The sequence below is a fragment of the Varroa destructor genome, unplaced genomic scaffold (genome assembly GCF_002443255.2).
Source record: "Varroa destructor unplaced genomic scaffold, Vdes_3.0 BEIS01000001.1, whole genome shotgun sequence".
Taxonomy (NCBI): domain Eukaryota; kingdom Metazoa; phylum Arthropoda; class Arachnida; order Mesostigmata; family Varroidae; genus Varroa; species Varroa destructor.
Genome location: NW_019211454.1, coordinates 60,590,991 through 60,605,023, shown reverse-complemented (window position 1 = coordinate 60,605,023; position 14,033 = coordinate 60,590,991). Strand labels below are relative to the sequence as shown.

The following is a 14,033-nucleotide window of genomic DNA, read 5'->3' as shown; positions in this document are numbered from 1 at the left end:
TTTGCATACCACCATCGCCGTAATTCCCGCTCGTACACTTTAGGCCGTACGAGTAAGAAACGAGGCCCAAGGTCCCTCCCCCCCTTTGCCTCCTTGCTTCCCTTAGGCTCAGGGGCCGACAGCAGAGTGCCATAAGAAATCGGATTAAGGAGAATATTATATAAAGTTATTTTTGTGACCCATCACGAAAAAGCATCATTACGTAAAAAAGGGACGGCAAGCTATTTTCCTAAAATCTTATAAAAGACAACTTCCGAATGTGATTGCCTGTATATTCTAATATGTACATCTTTTAATCTTAATTTTGTTGTTTTTCAGACATGTCGTATGCTCTTATATTGAATAGCGAATATTGTGAGGTACACGCGGACTGCCTTGGTTGTTACAAATCTTCAAATATCGTTGTTTAAAAGTTTTTACTGTTGAATGACAATCCCAGCATTTGCGGGTTCATTATGCAAATCTTACTTATTTTTTTAGTCTTCTGTTTTCATGAACATACTCTTTCAGGTTCGTCAACATAACGAATAGCTATAAAAATTACTGCTATATAATAACTTGGAGAATATCAAACGGTAGGTGTGTAGACGATCGGAACAAGCCGACTTGATCAGTCTCAGATTTTACTTTTGCCGGATCGTATAAATCCTTCAATAATTCGCCTATTTAGTAGTAAGTTCTCATATTTGTCCCTTAATCTGTCCCATTAATCATTTTGTGATTCTTGTCGACACTACGCGTATACAGATGTCAACAGACCTACACACGCAGATGGCAACTACATCGAACTCTTAACTGGCTTGTGTGAAATATACATTTTGCCCTTACGCCAGGCTAAAAGGACTAATTTACGCATTAACAATGGAAATTTGGAATTTCGAACGCCTTTCCCTGAGGGCCGCACGGCGGAAACGACACCTGAGGGAAGTTTTGTTGTACCAAATAAAATTGCAAATAGATCTAAAAATAAACGCAAAATACTTACACATAACGTAAATACTTCATTAAATCAGCATTAACATAGATGTTCAATCGCAAATATCTACTTCAACATTGCAGAATTGCCATATTACATAAAAAATGATTATTCTTAGTTCTCATGAAGACCATCCTTTCTCTCAACGAGAAGCACTGCTCTATCTCGGAGAATTACAGGATTATGGAAATGATGTCGACGGTAACTAAGAAGCTACGAAAAACGAAGACCGACCACTTCCACAATTTTATCACCATGCGACTAGTCGTTTCCGCTCTATCTTCGAAATTGCCTCAAGTCTGGTACCATTCAACACATGGCTTATATATATGTATATGAGTATATAGAAAAAGCCTTTGACCATCGCATAGGCATTCAAATTTGTGCGTAGAAACGTGGCTAATATGGCGTTGATAGAAAACTTAGCACGTAATTGAATAAATATGTCTAGAGTGTCTGATATCCTAAATAAAGTATTGCGCAAAACAAAGTAGAAGAGCCTTGGTCTTTTCTTATATGTTATTTATAGTTGCATTGGTAAGGACACAAACGATAAAAGCATACTATGGCGATCTAAAGCCGCCGCCGCCGCCGCCGCCCATACAGCCTTGCATAGCTCCGACGGAGAGAGAAAAAAAAGAGTATCTCAAAAAATTGACAAAAAGTATAAGTGTGTTATTTTTGCCCAATCGTTGGCTTTATGGGCAAAATATGCCACCGTTTCTACAAGGTCGAAAGAAACGTATACACAAATCCTATTTTTAAAAGTATATCGGTTTTTAGCAATCTAGAGCCTTTTAGGCAAGGTTCAATGATAAAACACACTGCGGTACTTCCTAGGGTAAGGACCATCATTAAGTTTAATTCTAGAATATAACGGAAAGCAAACAAGCAAGCGTCGGCGTTCCGCGGTGCTCCAATACATTCTGCTTGCGAGGAATGTCATACGATTATAGCAGTAACCTTAATGACATCGGCATTTCGCTTAACATCCGTTTCAATGTTATCTACAAAAAGCATACGTCAAAGTAAAGAAAAGTACGTAAACGTTAGGTTAATAGTAATACCTGTAAGAAGACATCTTTACTAGCCACACTGTTTTCGGCCAAACAATCCTAATCAGCTGGACTTCAGCTAGGCCAAAAAAAAACCTGTTTCTGGGAATTTGCACTCAATTGCTTTTTGAGAAGGGTGACCACAAGCACATTGCATATGAAGATACAAGTAGAACCCATACAAAGTATTTAATTGCATCTTAGCGAGTAATCTATCGCACTCATCATATGTACCTGTTTCACATAGAGGCGGTGCATAATTTTGTCGTTAATGTCATTGACAAGCAGCGGTAAGTTTATGGGGAATGTTACTAAAAAAAAATCTATCCATATTATGCCGCAGTGTTAGCGCGGCCGGCTCACTCCAGCTGTTTCGAAACTTACGGTGAGAAACAGTCCCTACTTGAAACGTTTTTAGAAATGTAGCTCTCGCTAACATTTGGCTGAGCTGAAGTCCAGTGGAATCGAAGGCCATTTCGTAACTAGGCCTACATACAGTGATTAACCCCGTATAATGCAGTCAAGTGGCATCTCCACTACGGTCTCTTCGCGAGTGAGTCTTGTTGGCTTTTATCATTGACTCTTCTTGAGATGAGGTTTACACTTAAACCTGTAGCCAACTTTTACCGAAGTCAACGAACACTAGGTAGGATACATAGTTTAAGCCCTGCAGGTAGGCTCTAATACTGATTACGTTTTTATTATGATGACACAGCAATCAGGTGATCGTCAAAGGGTTCTTTCGATCCAGCACACAAAATCTCCGTTCCAGATTGTAGCGAAATAGCAAGCTGACCCACCGGAACCTACTTCGCTTTCCGGCAGCTACTGTTCGCGGGCTTCTGTCGTAGTATTTTGGCCTTGTGACATTCTTCATTTGCAACAAGGTACGAATTCCGTGATGAAAAGCTGAAAAAAGGACCCTGCACAGTTGCATCAACGTGAAAAAAGGCCAGTATAGAGTTCAGTCACAGATTATCATGGCTTAACAGTAAATCTAGGACGACTACGAAGCGAGACTCGGGACGGGCTCGGATAGGTTTGGAAGGTGTTGACAGAAAGGTTCGAGCGCCCTGTCTCCACTGCGGAAGTCCTGAAAGCGCACTACTTCATATATTCAATAAAATGTGGTAGAATCTGCTTTATAGCTGGCTGTAGTAGCATTTGCTCAATTAAGGAGAAGATTAGAAATTTTATAACGCACTTTGTCCGAGCACTTCTATTTTTTCTACGCCCACTAGAGGCGCGAAAAGTATAAGCCGTTATAAATGTTTGCGACTGATTAGTGGATAGAAAAATACCATTATTATGTTGACCTATATTTTTATGTTAGCTCATTATTAGGCGGTAGCGGTAGTACGTTACAACTTGCAGATGCGAAATAATCGTGTGAATAAGCTCATAATTAAACCTTCCGGACATATAAATCCGGGCATAAAACCAGGAAAAATGTATCGCACGTCAGTGAAGTGGTAATCATTTTTGGTGGCGCAAGTACTAGTTCAGATTATGAAAAATTCCTGCGGACGTTTGTTTTTACGTGGTATAGGTGTGCCTCTACTAACAGTCTAATTATCTTGCACCAATATATCCCTATGCCTGTATGATATGCAACAACATGCAAAGCATGTAAAGGCACGAAGTAGGGGAAGGCAAAAATCATCTTTAACGCTTGTCAAGACACCGAGGGCTATATATTTGCATTGAAGAAACAGCTGCCGCTCAATCACAACTAAATACTTAACGTTTATACATCGTAGCTAAACCTTTCAACAAACAAATGAATTCATGATCACATTTAGAAAATCTAATTCGAAGACATATCATTGACATCTACGGAATACTTCATAAATCTGAATTCAACAGTCACTCTATGGATGATATGGTGTATCATACGAGTAAAAACCGTAAAAGGAAGGGCCGTCTTCAGTAGTAACACATGAACAAACATTAACAGTAGACTATTTTTTCTTGCAAGTTTGTAGAAATGCATCGAAATCGAGGTGTACCGTAGGTGTAGCTTAATGCAAAGTTTATCTTTGAAAAGGTTGAATATGTTCGGATAAGGTCACTTAAACCCAAGATAGCTTCTTTTCTCGACACATTGGTGATTATGCAAAATTATATCAACGTTCTGCAACGTCTGCCGGGATTTTTCTAAAAGTCGTATTAGCAGAACTTGAAATGGTCCATCTCCGGCTCTACCCAAAACAGCTCTCAGATATTGAACAAATGTTTCCACAGCGACTCAAATCTTATAATCTCTCATGATCGCCAAGAAGTAAAGTTTTTTAATTTTCCGTAAATATTTGTCTACAAAAAAAGTTTTGTAAAGCGTCTCCACAAAAAGAACATTGTAGCTTTGAAAGGTTCCGTGAAGCACGTTTACGACTTGCTGAGTGTTCGTCCGCTGTCAACTGTTTCGCTATACCTGAGGAAACTTACCGCCAATTTATAATATTTCACTTGGATATTTCCTATTTCAATGACAGATGACTTCTTGTTAATCAACATTTTTTGAGCGTCGGAACTGGGTAAGCTAAAGAAGTACGTATATTGTCCACCTGCAGGAGTACTATGTTGTCTATCATAAAGAATATCTGCTACAGGCAAAATCTGTGTAACGCATCGTCATGACATGCTGAAAAAGACCTGCGCGCTTTGTCTTTCTGTGGCTTTCCATTGAATATTCATACAGAAGGATAGAAGAACAACGAGCTCGAATGGCGAGCCTCCATGCTGAGCCATAGGTGTTCCCCTTCAGGGGCAGAAAAATGCGGAAAGCTTTTTACGCCAGACACAAAAGAACCCCTAGGGAGAAGGAAGCGGACCAGTAAGCTGCATATATACACATATATGCAAGCCATAGAAATTACAAAAGAGTAACAACTGAGGCGAGAACTCAATAGCACCAGAGTGTCTCTAAGGGCCTAGCTTTGAAGGAATGATAATGCACGTATTCTATAGCTATGCCGTAATGATACTGATTTAAAAATTAGAAGGATTTGGTTTTTATTAGTTTTATGCTCTCAACATGGCGTTTCATTTTACAAAAAATTGAAAAATACGTGCGACACGACGACCTGTAAAAGAGTGGACGCTAGCTTAATTATAAGTAGCGTCGAGATTTGAAAGTAGTGATAACTGTTGACGAAATATCCATTCTCTCAAGAATACGTAGTTGTGTTAAACGAGAACTTGCACTTAAATCCTATATGCAGATTTTTTTCAGTGCTGTTCCATCTAGAAGATTATCCTAACAATTGCATTGAACAAAAGACGGACGTTTATGGCTTTTAAATAAGATGACGAAATCAGCCAAACCATTCCTAATTGTTTAAGTAGGAGCGGCGGTAGCATGGCGCTTGAGCTACACAGAATTACCAAAGCAATATTACAAACTAGGCGATTGATTTGTTTTTTTTTTTTGGTTGGCGACATCGGATAGGCCGTCACTTGGACGGCGACATTTAGCAGAGGGCTACAATAAAATTAACTTATGCGAATATCGCTTGAAAGCTTGCTTCTTTTACATAGATATATAGTTTTAAGCTACTTACATCTACGCAAATATATTAGCCTTTTATGGTGCCTTCCGGCTTCGCCAGCAAAAGCCAAGTACATGACAAATGCTTGCCCAGCTGAAAAATCTATCTATTTCATAAATTTATCTAACATAACCTATGTTTACCACCATTCGCTCCCCCAGAACGTATCTCCCCGTATTCATTCTTTATCACATTGGAGTCGTTGTACTGCTTTCGGGTTATAACAAACATTTCATATTTTATTATACATCATTTAGATTCTCCTGGCATGTCCCTCGGTCCTGCCTTACCCAATGGCTATCCGTAACAAACTAGATTTCCACTAGCTATAAAACGACTTGCTATGGTGGCGCCATGTAGTTACGCACTGTCCTAGACGGCGCTAGTGTCAAGACTCCGTGGTTAAGAAGACTTCTGGACGATCAGTAGATGTACGGTCGACCGATATACAACATAGTAACGGTCAACTATTTCTAGGGGAGAAAGATGAAATAATTGTGCTGAACAGACAAAGCACGATAACCAACAGAAGCAAGCTGATCGCAGGAATTCTCACGGGTCGAAAGTCGTCGTAAAGGCCTTACGAGGGGCCACAGATACTACATCGGAATAGATGCTGTTGTATCGGAGACAACGGCAGTAGCTGTTCAGCTACGGCTGCGTCCATCCAAAGAAAAGTAGGTAACTGACGAATGGTGGCGCAGCATGGATCGATGTCGATCAGTATCGTTTTTCTGCTAGATGAGAGGAGGACGGATGTAACGGGTAATTGCATCTGCTAGCCAACTATAAGGGAACGGTGGGTTCGAAGTCGGAAACAGAACCTGGTCTTCTATTTTCTACCTCTTAGATATCTCGCCGTGGCCTTAGGAGAGCTTATTTATCAAACTAATTACTCGAAAAATGATTTTTCATGCAATAGGAGGTTACTACTGTCATTATCTGCAGCTTTTTGACTCTACCCTGTATACCTGCTAGGGCATTTGTTACTTAGAGTTACACATGGGCATTGTATTGCTATATAGATATATATTGAGGAATGACTGGATCAGGGGGATTCTCGCTTGAAGTTTAGTATGGCCACTACCAACTGCTTCATGGGGAGAAAAATAATATCACGCGGAAGTTTACTTGCAATCGTTGTCTATATGCGCACGATTGGTCTAAAAGTAGCGCTGTTTGTTCCAACTAATGCTTCGCGCCTAACGTAGACACAGCCTACTGGAAATAATGCGATCATTGCGAAGTTACATATTGTTCGTTTGTTCGATCAGAGATCGAACACGATTTTTGCGGTCCTTGTCGCAGGCTTAGGGTAAGGGAAATTTTCATTGGATGGACTCTTTTCCGCATCGATTAATTAAGCACGGATTTCTGTTCGTTTCACAAGCGTCGCAGCAAAGTTGGTGGTCAGTATGGGTCTCTCTGTCTCAGTTTACCGACATAATCTTGCCGGCTGCAAGACACGGGCTTTCGCATAGTGGGTGCGATGAGAGGAAGTGGCAGAAAAGCTCAGCCTTGTCGATAGCGTGTCGATAAGTACTCGCTGAACTAATTGAAGTTCGTGGCAGGTGCTTTTGTATGCATTTCTAGACAAATCAAGTTACTTCGTCAGTCCTGTTTTTGCAACGGAAACATTAAATAACATTGTCCTCCTTGGACTTAACTACCCTGGTCCTGTTTGTTAAATGCTGAAAAATGAATATTTAATAAGTATCTAAGACTTACTTGCTTAGCTCGTTAATAGACGTAAATTGAGTTTCGCTCGTTGCTTTTAGAATATAGATGATAACGTATGCACACGATAGCATTGGACTTGAAGAACATCCAATTATTTTGATGTTATCGCATTCTAAAATGTGAGCTGGCCAAATGCTGTTTCCGACATTTCTTTTCTTCAACTATTGCCATCTAAGGTTGCAAAACTTAATCGCAGTACTCTTTATACAAATCGTTGGGTGATGGGCTACTCTTCAAAGAGCAAGTTATAGTAAACATAAGCGCTTGGTTTTCAAAAATAAAAATGCTTCATAAAATCCGACAAGGATATTTGTACTGTTTGTTCTATTTATCCTGTCGATGATGGTTAGAGGTAAAGAGAGGTTTCGGCTCTGCGAATTGTTAGAATTCGAAAGCTTACATGTTCAACGACAAATAACGCTAATAAAGCATGTATCGAATAACTAACGTACGTTGCTTCGCTGGATTCGTATTTGCAGGAGGCCCATCCAGGACACAGATGAAAAATATTAGCAAAGTACAAAACTCTCTTTAAATCAGCGCTGGCCAGCCGGAACATCTTCTCCAAGCAGCCTCAAAATGCATTGCACATCGCTTGAGATAGCCGGGATATCTGGCAACGCCAGCGATTGGATGAATGTCAACAGGACGTCGCTGCGCTTAGATGATCTCGACGGTGGCTTAACAATGGACCCTGTGGATAGCGAGTTCCAGGAAGTGAAAATGGTGAAATTCGTCGCGTACAGTGTGGTGTTTCCCGTGATAATTGTACTGGGTGTTATTGGCAATGTGATCAATCTCATTGTATTGACACGACCGAGCCTGAAGGGGGTGACGTTTGTTTACCTTTCCTGGCTAGCGATCTCGGATTTAGCCGTGCTACTGATGGGTTCCGTATCCATGCTGCGTTTAGCCGGCATACACGCGAAGGACTATTCGACGGCGTTTTTTTTCGCCCATCTGGAGATGCCTCTGGTCAACGCTTTCATGGCGTCCAGCGTGTTTCTCGTTGTGGCGGTTACCATTGACCGCTATTGGTCCGTGTGCTTACCCACCCGATATGCTGATATTCACAATGACCGTCAGGCACGTGTGGCTATCACAATGTCGTTTGTGTTTGCTTTCCTGCTTTACATACCAGTAGCGTTCCAAAAATACCCCGTTCCGTTCGTGAAGATGACGACAAACGCTACGATAAACCGCACCATAAATCCAATTGAGTTTTACGCGTGCGAATGGAGCGAAGTGTCAACCCATCCGGCATTCAAAGTCTACCTCTTTGTTAAAGAGGTGGCTGTACGTGTAGGTCCCGCTATTGTCGTTGTCATTCTGAACACGTGCATTATAATTACGTTTCGACGATTGCAAAAGAAGCGTGCATCGCTTCTCGGCAGCTCTGCAGAAGGCAAGAGACTGGCAGAGGAACAAAGACTTGTAATCTTGCTTGTGGCCATCGTCATTATGTTTCTAATCTGCATGACGCCTGCAGCAATTCTCACCGTCATCATTTCGGACCACTACGAAAATCATTTACCATTCCAGGCAAGTGTCATTCAAACAATTAGTTTTAGGCTACACTGTGATTTTTCTACTTGAGACAGCGAAAGGATGTGTTCAATCCGGGTTCGGCTGGTGATTTGTTTATCTACAAAAAAAAAAAAGACTGTTCTGCTAATCCAAGCAACATTCCCATACGATCGTAAATAACGAATCCGACTCACATATGATTGAAGCTTTGGTGGCACAACTACCTTCCTGTGTTCAGATAGTCCCGTACACAACATACATAACGCGGACGTTCACATAACTCTATCTTTGTTCTTAGTGCGAAGGTTTTCCCATACTGTTTTATGGTGGTACCCTTAGCAACAAACGTCTTATCTTTTGTAAGTAGCCGCTCATTTTTTCTACGAGAAATAACACCTAATTTCGGAGTTTTCTCCTAGCGATATAGGATTTATTTGGCGACAGCTCAAATAAGTCTTTTTGATATTAATAAATTTAAAAGACATCCTTCCTTTGTTTGGACGGCGTACAAAAAATACAGCATTGTCTTCGGTAACAAAGCTGGCTAAGTTGAAAAACTGCGCAGCGCATAGCGCGTACGATTATATCAATTTTAACGCCCTTAATCGGCGGGCAATCAAGTATCGTTGAACTTTTCTAATAGAGAGCAATCGCCGTTTCAGTTATCGGACCTCGCACCGACAAGTCCTTAAGGTCACGTAAAAAATTTTTTTAATTACATTTGTTTTGCTAACACACGAGAAAAAACATTACGCTTATATAGAAAAGGCAGACGTCGATATTTATAATTAAATTTATACATATAGTAGTCTTTGCCTCCGTTACTAGAGAAAAAAACAAGGATAAAAAGGGCATAGTAAAAGCACGAAACATATTATAACAGGATGAAACTGGATAAAAATAGTAAGCGACTTTAGATAACTTTTAGGTATTTCATACCGTAGTATCCGTGACCCTATTCGTGTGAGAAATAAAGACTAAGTTTCCGGTTTATCATCAAGGTCTTCTTCTATTTTCAATATTGAAGTCGTTCCATTTTCTAGCGTTCATCTCTTCTATGATTTCGTCACTCTCATTTAGAGGTCTCGCTATTTACATGTTGATAACGTTACTTAACGCGAATATGGCTGCGTACCGTACCGTGCAACAATACCATACCAGATAACAAAAATGATCGCATAGATTTAAAAAAATAGACACGGCCAATACAGAACGACTTAACGATAAACGATATACGCCTCAAGGTGGCGTTCTTTATTGCCGCTACATGCGACGCTCCTTCCCATAAAAAGTTAGTGGGTGGTCTGATGACATATGCAGTCGCGCACTTCAAAAGAACTCATAGACTGGAGCGGATTAAAAGAGAGAATGCATAGAAATAAAACTGGAAATAAACAAGCGGACGTAGCGACAATGGGTACTTGAAAAAATTTTAAGCAACAATATGTTGCCGTTCATTTAATCGCTTCAGGCCAGAGGCCTTCCCATTAGAAAAGTATACCTTTCTTAAAAAAAAAAAAACAAGAAAAAACGTGTTTCAGATAGCTAGAAAAATATCGATTGATAGCGGTTCGGCGCGAATTTTTTTACCAACTTTCTGGAAGCTAACCCCAACCTCAAAGATAAAGTGATTACTTAAGTAAATTACGGCAACTGCAGTAAAGTTAAATGGGATATTGTACATAGAAGAAATGTACCTGTAGACGACTGGCAAGCGTGGGCTAGAACCTAAACATTGATAACTTATTGTTTGCTATTTGTCCTGTGTCATATCCTGTGTCTTACAGATTTTTCGAGCTATCGCCAACAATATGGAAATGCTAAATTTTGCCTCGAACTTCTACGTCTATTGCTTGTGCTCTTCAGAGATTCGTCGAACATTTTTCGAGCTTTTCGGCGGGATTTTTGCACGAAAAGACGAACAAAATTCAGCGGATGCTTCTCTGATCACCAGTAAAATTACCAAAATATCACTTGACGCTACAAGAGTGTAGAACCTATCGATATGCTGATAGCAGCAGCCATTTACAGACGGCGTCTTGTAAACAACAACAGCAACACTTGAAATACAAGAAAATGCTTGTATCCTACAAATACTTAAATAGATTAATGGTTATATCTGCAAATGTAAGGATTTATTTACATCAATACAAGTAAATGCTTCAATTTAGCACAAATTCCTTATTCACAAAATGTTACTGGGCTAGACGTTCATAGATTTCCGGTACTTCTATGGCGGAAATACAGTTCCACTATGGCCGATCCTTGTACATAGAGTTTGGACTTTACCTGACTATATATATATATGTATTAGATAATACTTGAGGTCGAAACGACGTGGCATAATGTTAAGCTGCAGGGGGCTTTGGGAAGTGTAGTTTTATAATATTATGTAATGATATGTACACTAAGACAAAATGGGTTCCGATCATCATACTTGATGATCGAAGTGATATAATTAAGCTGATGCGCTTCATTTGAAAGGGGATAGATTTGAGCAGATCTACTTCAAATAGATGTAGTCCATAAATAGAGACATGGTTCAGCGTTAGTAAAAAAGTCACTGCTTAAGCATAGACTGGTATAATATGGACCATTTATGAGCATAAGCAGATAAATTCCCAATGTCGACAATCAGTGGATAGACACTGAATTGAAAAAAGTGTTGGTAAACGTGTACAAGAGACGTACAAGAGATCAACGGCAATAAGCCTCACTTCAGTTTCCGCGCACGGACCGTGTAAATGCAAAGTCAAAATCTCCCTCATCATCAAGTGATCAAAAAAATCAAGTGGCATTATTTGTTAATATTTCTTTACAAAAACGTAACTCTAAAAATATGCCTAGTCGCCAAGGGTTTGGATCGCGCATTAGTTTAAGCTACACAAGGTTAGCACCTTTTCATACCTTTTTGAGGCCTTTTGTTAGTTCTTCAGAATGCTGTTCAATTAAAATCAGTTATCGTGAAAATAATAACAAGCACGATCTGACCAACAGGGCTTAAATAACAGGAACAGTTTTTCTATTACCAATTCGATAAGAAGCATTCACTTCGGTTAAAGCAAGTCAGGATTTTCAGGACAGATCTGCGCGTAGGGGGGTCGATCGCACAAATGCAAAAAGAATAACGTTCTGCTGCATCTAATACCGCGAGACCCACAGGCGTCATAGACATCTGGTTCGAGTTTTGTTTATTTGGAAACCGAAAAACACGCTGGTTAATCCATCGAATTTTAATTAATGTTTCTGTAAAAAAAGGGCTAGAAGAACGAAGCCATCAACGATGATAAACATGTAACCTTAGTCGATGTTAGTACTTTTAAGAACGTTTTATGTATGTAGCATCTCTTTAGTGCTTCAATTATACTGTCTTATTATTAGAATACGCCAAAAGGTTTGTCCATAATCAGAACATCGGTAAGCATTAAATTTAAATAAACCAATATTGTTTCACGGCTTCCTTTCCTGAAAACGGTCGCATGGCCTGTTTGACCAGTAGGCCTCTTGTGGGAAACTCGACTTTTCTCTTACGTGAGACTTTCGTACGTGAATAACATATTTTATCTGGTTTTCATCCACTATTTTTATTAATGCCGTAATCCCAAAGAAACATTTCACTTAGCTATTACCATATAGGCCATTATAAAAACCTTTAGCTCTTCTTAAATGCATTCTTTATCATATGACAAACTCGGTGATGCTCATGGACGTACTTATTAGACCGGTTGCTCAGTGCGCAATATACAATGTGTTACGCGATTTAAGAATTTTTCAAAACATTATAAAACTATATAAAATCAGTGGTTCTGTCTCAAAGCCAATAAGAAGCACAATTCTTCACCCGACGATAACTTCCCGTTTATGAGAGTAAACATTGCCAATGTCTTATTTCGGAAACGCTACGTATCCCACAACAAAAGGGTGTAGTCGAAACCAAAAATAGTGATAATAAAAATTGCCCGCCGACGACGATGCAAAGTTTAAACCGCAACAGAAGCATTTTGTATCCATCCGTATTGTTCAGTATTTTTGTTGCCGTCGATGATGCTTTTTTGGCAAAAAAACAAGGACAAGCAAGATGAAATGGAACTATAAAAAAATCATCAGGCCTCATAATTTTTGCTGAACTGCCCCATCCGCTCTACCAACTGAGCATACGCTGTGCTGATTTCGTCATGATGACCACCAATTTTACTGACTCTGAGATGGTTGACCATAATCAGTACGATGCCGATGTCGTTTGTTCTTTTTCTTTTCTTTAGCCGTAGGGAAAAAGGGAACTGAGAGCGGATTGCAGATCATTGTTATCAAGTTCCACCACGGATTTTCAGTAGACAGCGAGGACGACACACGGTGACATCGCTTTGCCGATTTACTTCACTCCATCCCTCTGCTGCCAGCCCTTCCCGGGTGCAGCCGTTACCAGTGAGAAGCAAGAGCAAAACCAGTAGCCATTTGGCATTTTTTATGGCTTTACTGTCTCTTTATATGAGAAAGGAGCCCTGCAAATCGAGGATAGTTAGCTGTCGGTTGTTTCCGCTGAGGCTGAGGATTTTACTGCGCTCTCGCAGGCGGGGAGAAAGCTGTAAACTAGGCGTAACAAATCAACAACAGGTAGCACACGTTGTGGCCAACCAAAAAAGCATATGATGCACTCGGTCACTCACTAAATTTCTCATATACATAAACATACACTATCTCAGACAGATTGAAGGTATTGGCGGGCGAGCTTCCTTCCACCTGTTTAGCATCTAAATTGCCTCCTGTTTTGTCCCTTACCGCCTGTGCGATAGCCTAATCGAACAGAGCAGCACGGCCGGACAGCTGTATCTCGTGGACTCAGCAAGTCTCAACGGTAACGGCAATTTTTTAGAGGAGGAGGTCGTAAAGAAGAGAGAGCTACAGGGATACAAGGACGTACGCCCGCGATATCCTAACGGTTTTTTACCGGCCGGGAAAAATACTTTTTTTAGAAGCTATTAGAGTGTATCGTTAGTGGCCAGTAGATCCTAGTGCGTGCACGACTGACCAGTGCTATCAGCTGGGACGGATGGCTAGTGGAAAGCTGAAATTAAATGCAGAGACGGGGACAAAGTTGTTTGCCCCTCCTGTTGCACAGGCAGATCGTATACGAGGGCAGTGCCTTAGCAACGGTTCTGAGGTGACAAACGCTGTAAAATAATATAT

General features: G+C 40.3%; 1 protein-coding gene and 1 long non-coding RNA gene across 6 annotated transcripts; one reads left to right on the top strand and one right to left on the bottom strand.

Moving 5' to 3' along the window:
• Positions 1-1,806: 1,806 nt before the first annotated feature.
• LOC147758896 (uncharacterized) lies at positions 1,807-8,305 on the bottom strand. 5 transcript variants are annotated; one of them, XR_015327482.1, is made up of 4 exons: positions 8,166-8,305; positions 7,772-8,013; positions 2,726-7,270; positions 1,807-1,983 (listed from the first exon to the last, which is right to left on the bottom strand). It is a non-coding gene; the product is annotated as an uncharacterized LOC147758896 (long non-coding RNA). The 5 variants fall into 5 exon arrangements; XR_015327481.1 differs by having other exon boundaries at positions 2,726-2,940; XR_015327483.1 differs by having other exon boundaries at positions 2,832-2,940.
• On the top strand, positions 7,899-12,299 carry LOC111242867 (putative G protein-coupled receptor B0563.6). The gene is made up of 2 exons (XM_022787778.2): positions 7,899-8,861; positions 10,634-12,299. The coding sequence occupies exons 1-2, from the start codon at positions 7,899-7,901 to the stop codon at positions 10,838-10,840; spliced, it is 1,170 nt and encodes a 389-aa protein (XP_022643513.1). The 3' UTR covers positions 10,841-12,299.
• Positions 12,300-14,033: the final 1,734 nt, after the last annotated feature.

Bases quoted from the DNA above. Each gene is read 5' to 3' on its own strand.
- LOC111242867 (XM_022787778.2), top strand. From the start codon at position 7,899: ATGCATTGCACATCGCTTGAGATAGCCGGGATATCTGGCAACGCCAGC. The intron at 8,862-10,633 runs GCAAGTGTCATT...TGTGTCTTACAG, and splicing joins AAAATCATTTACCATTCCAG to ATTTTTCGAGCTATCGCCAA.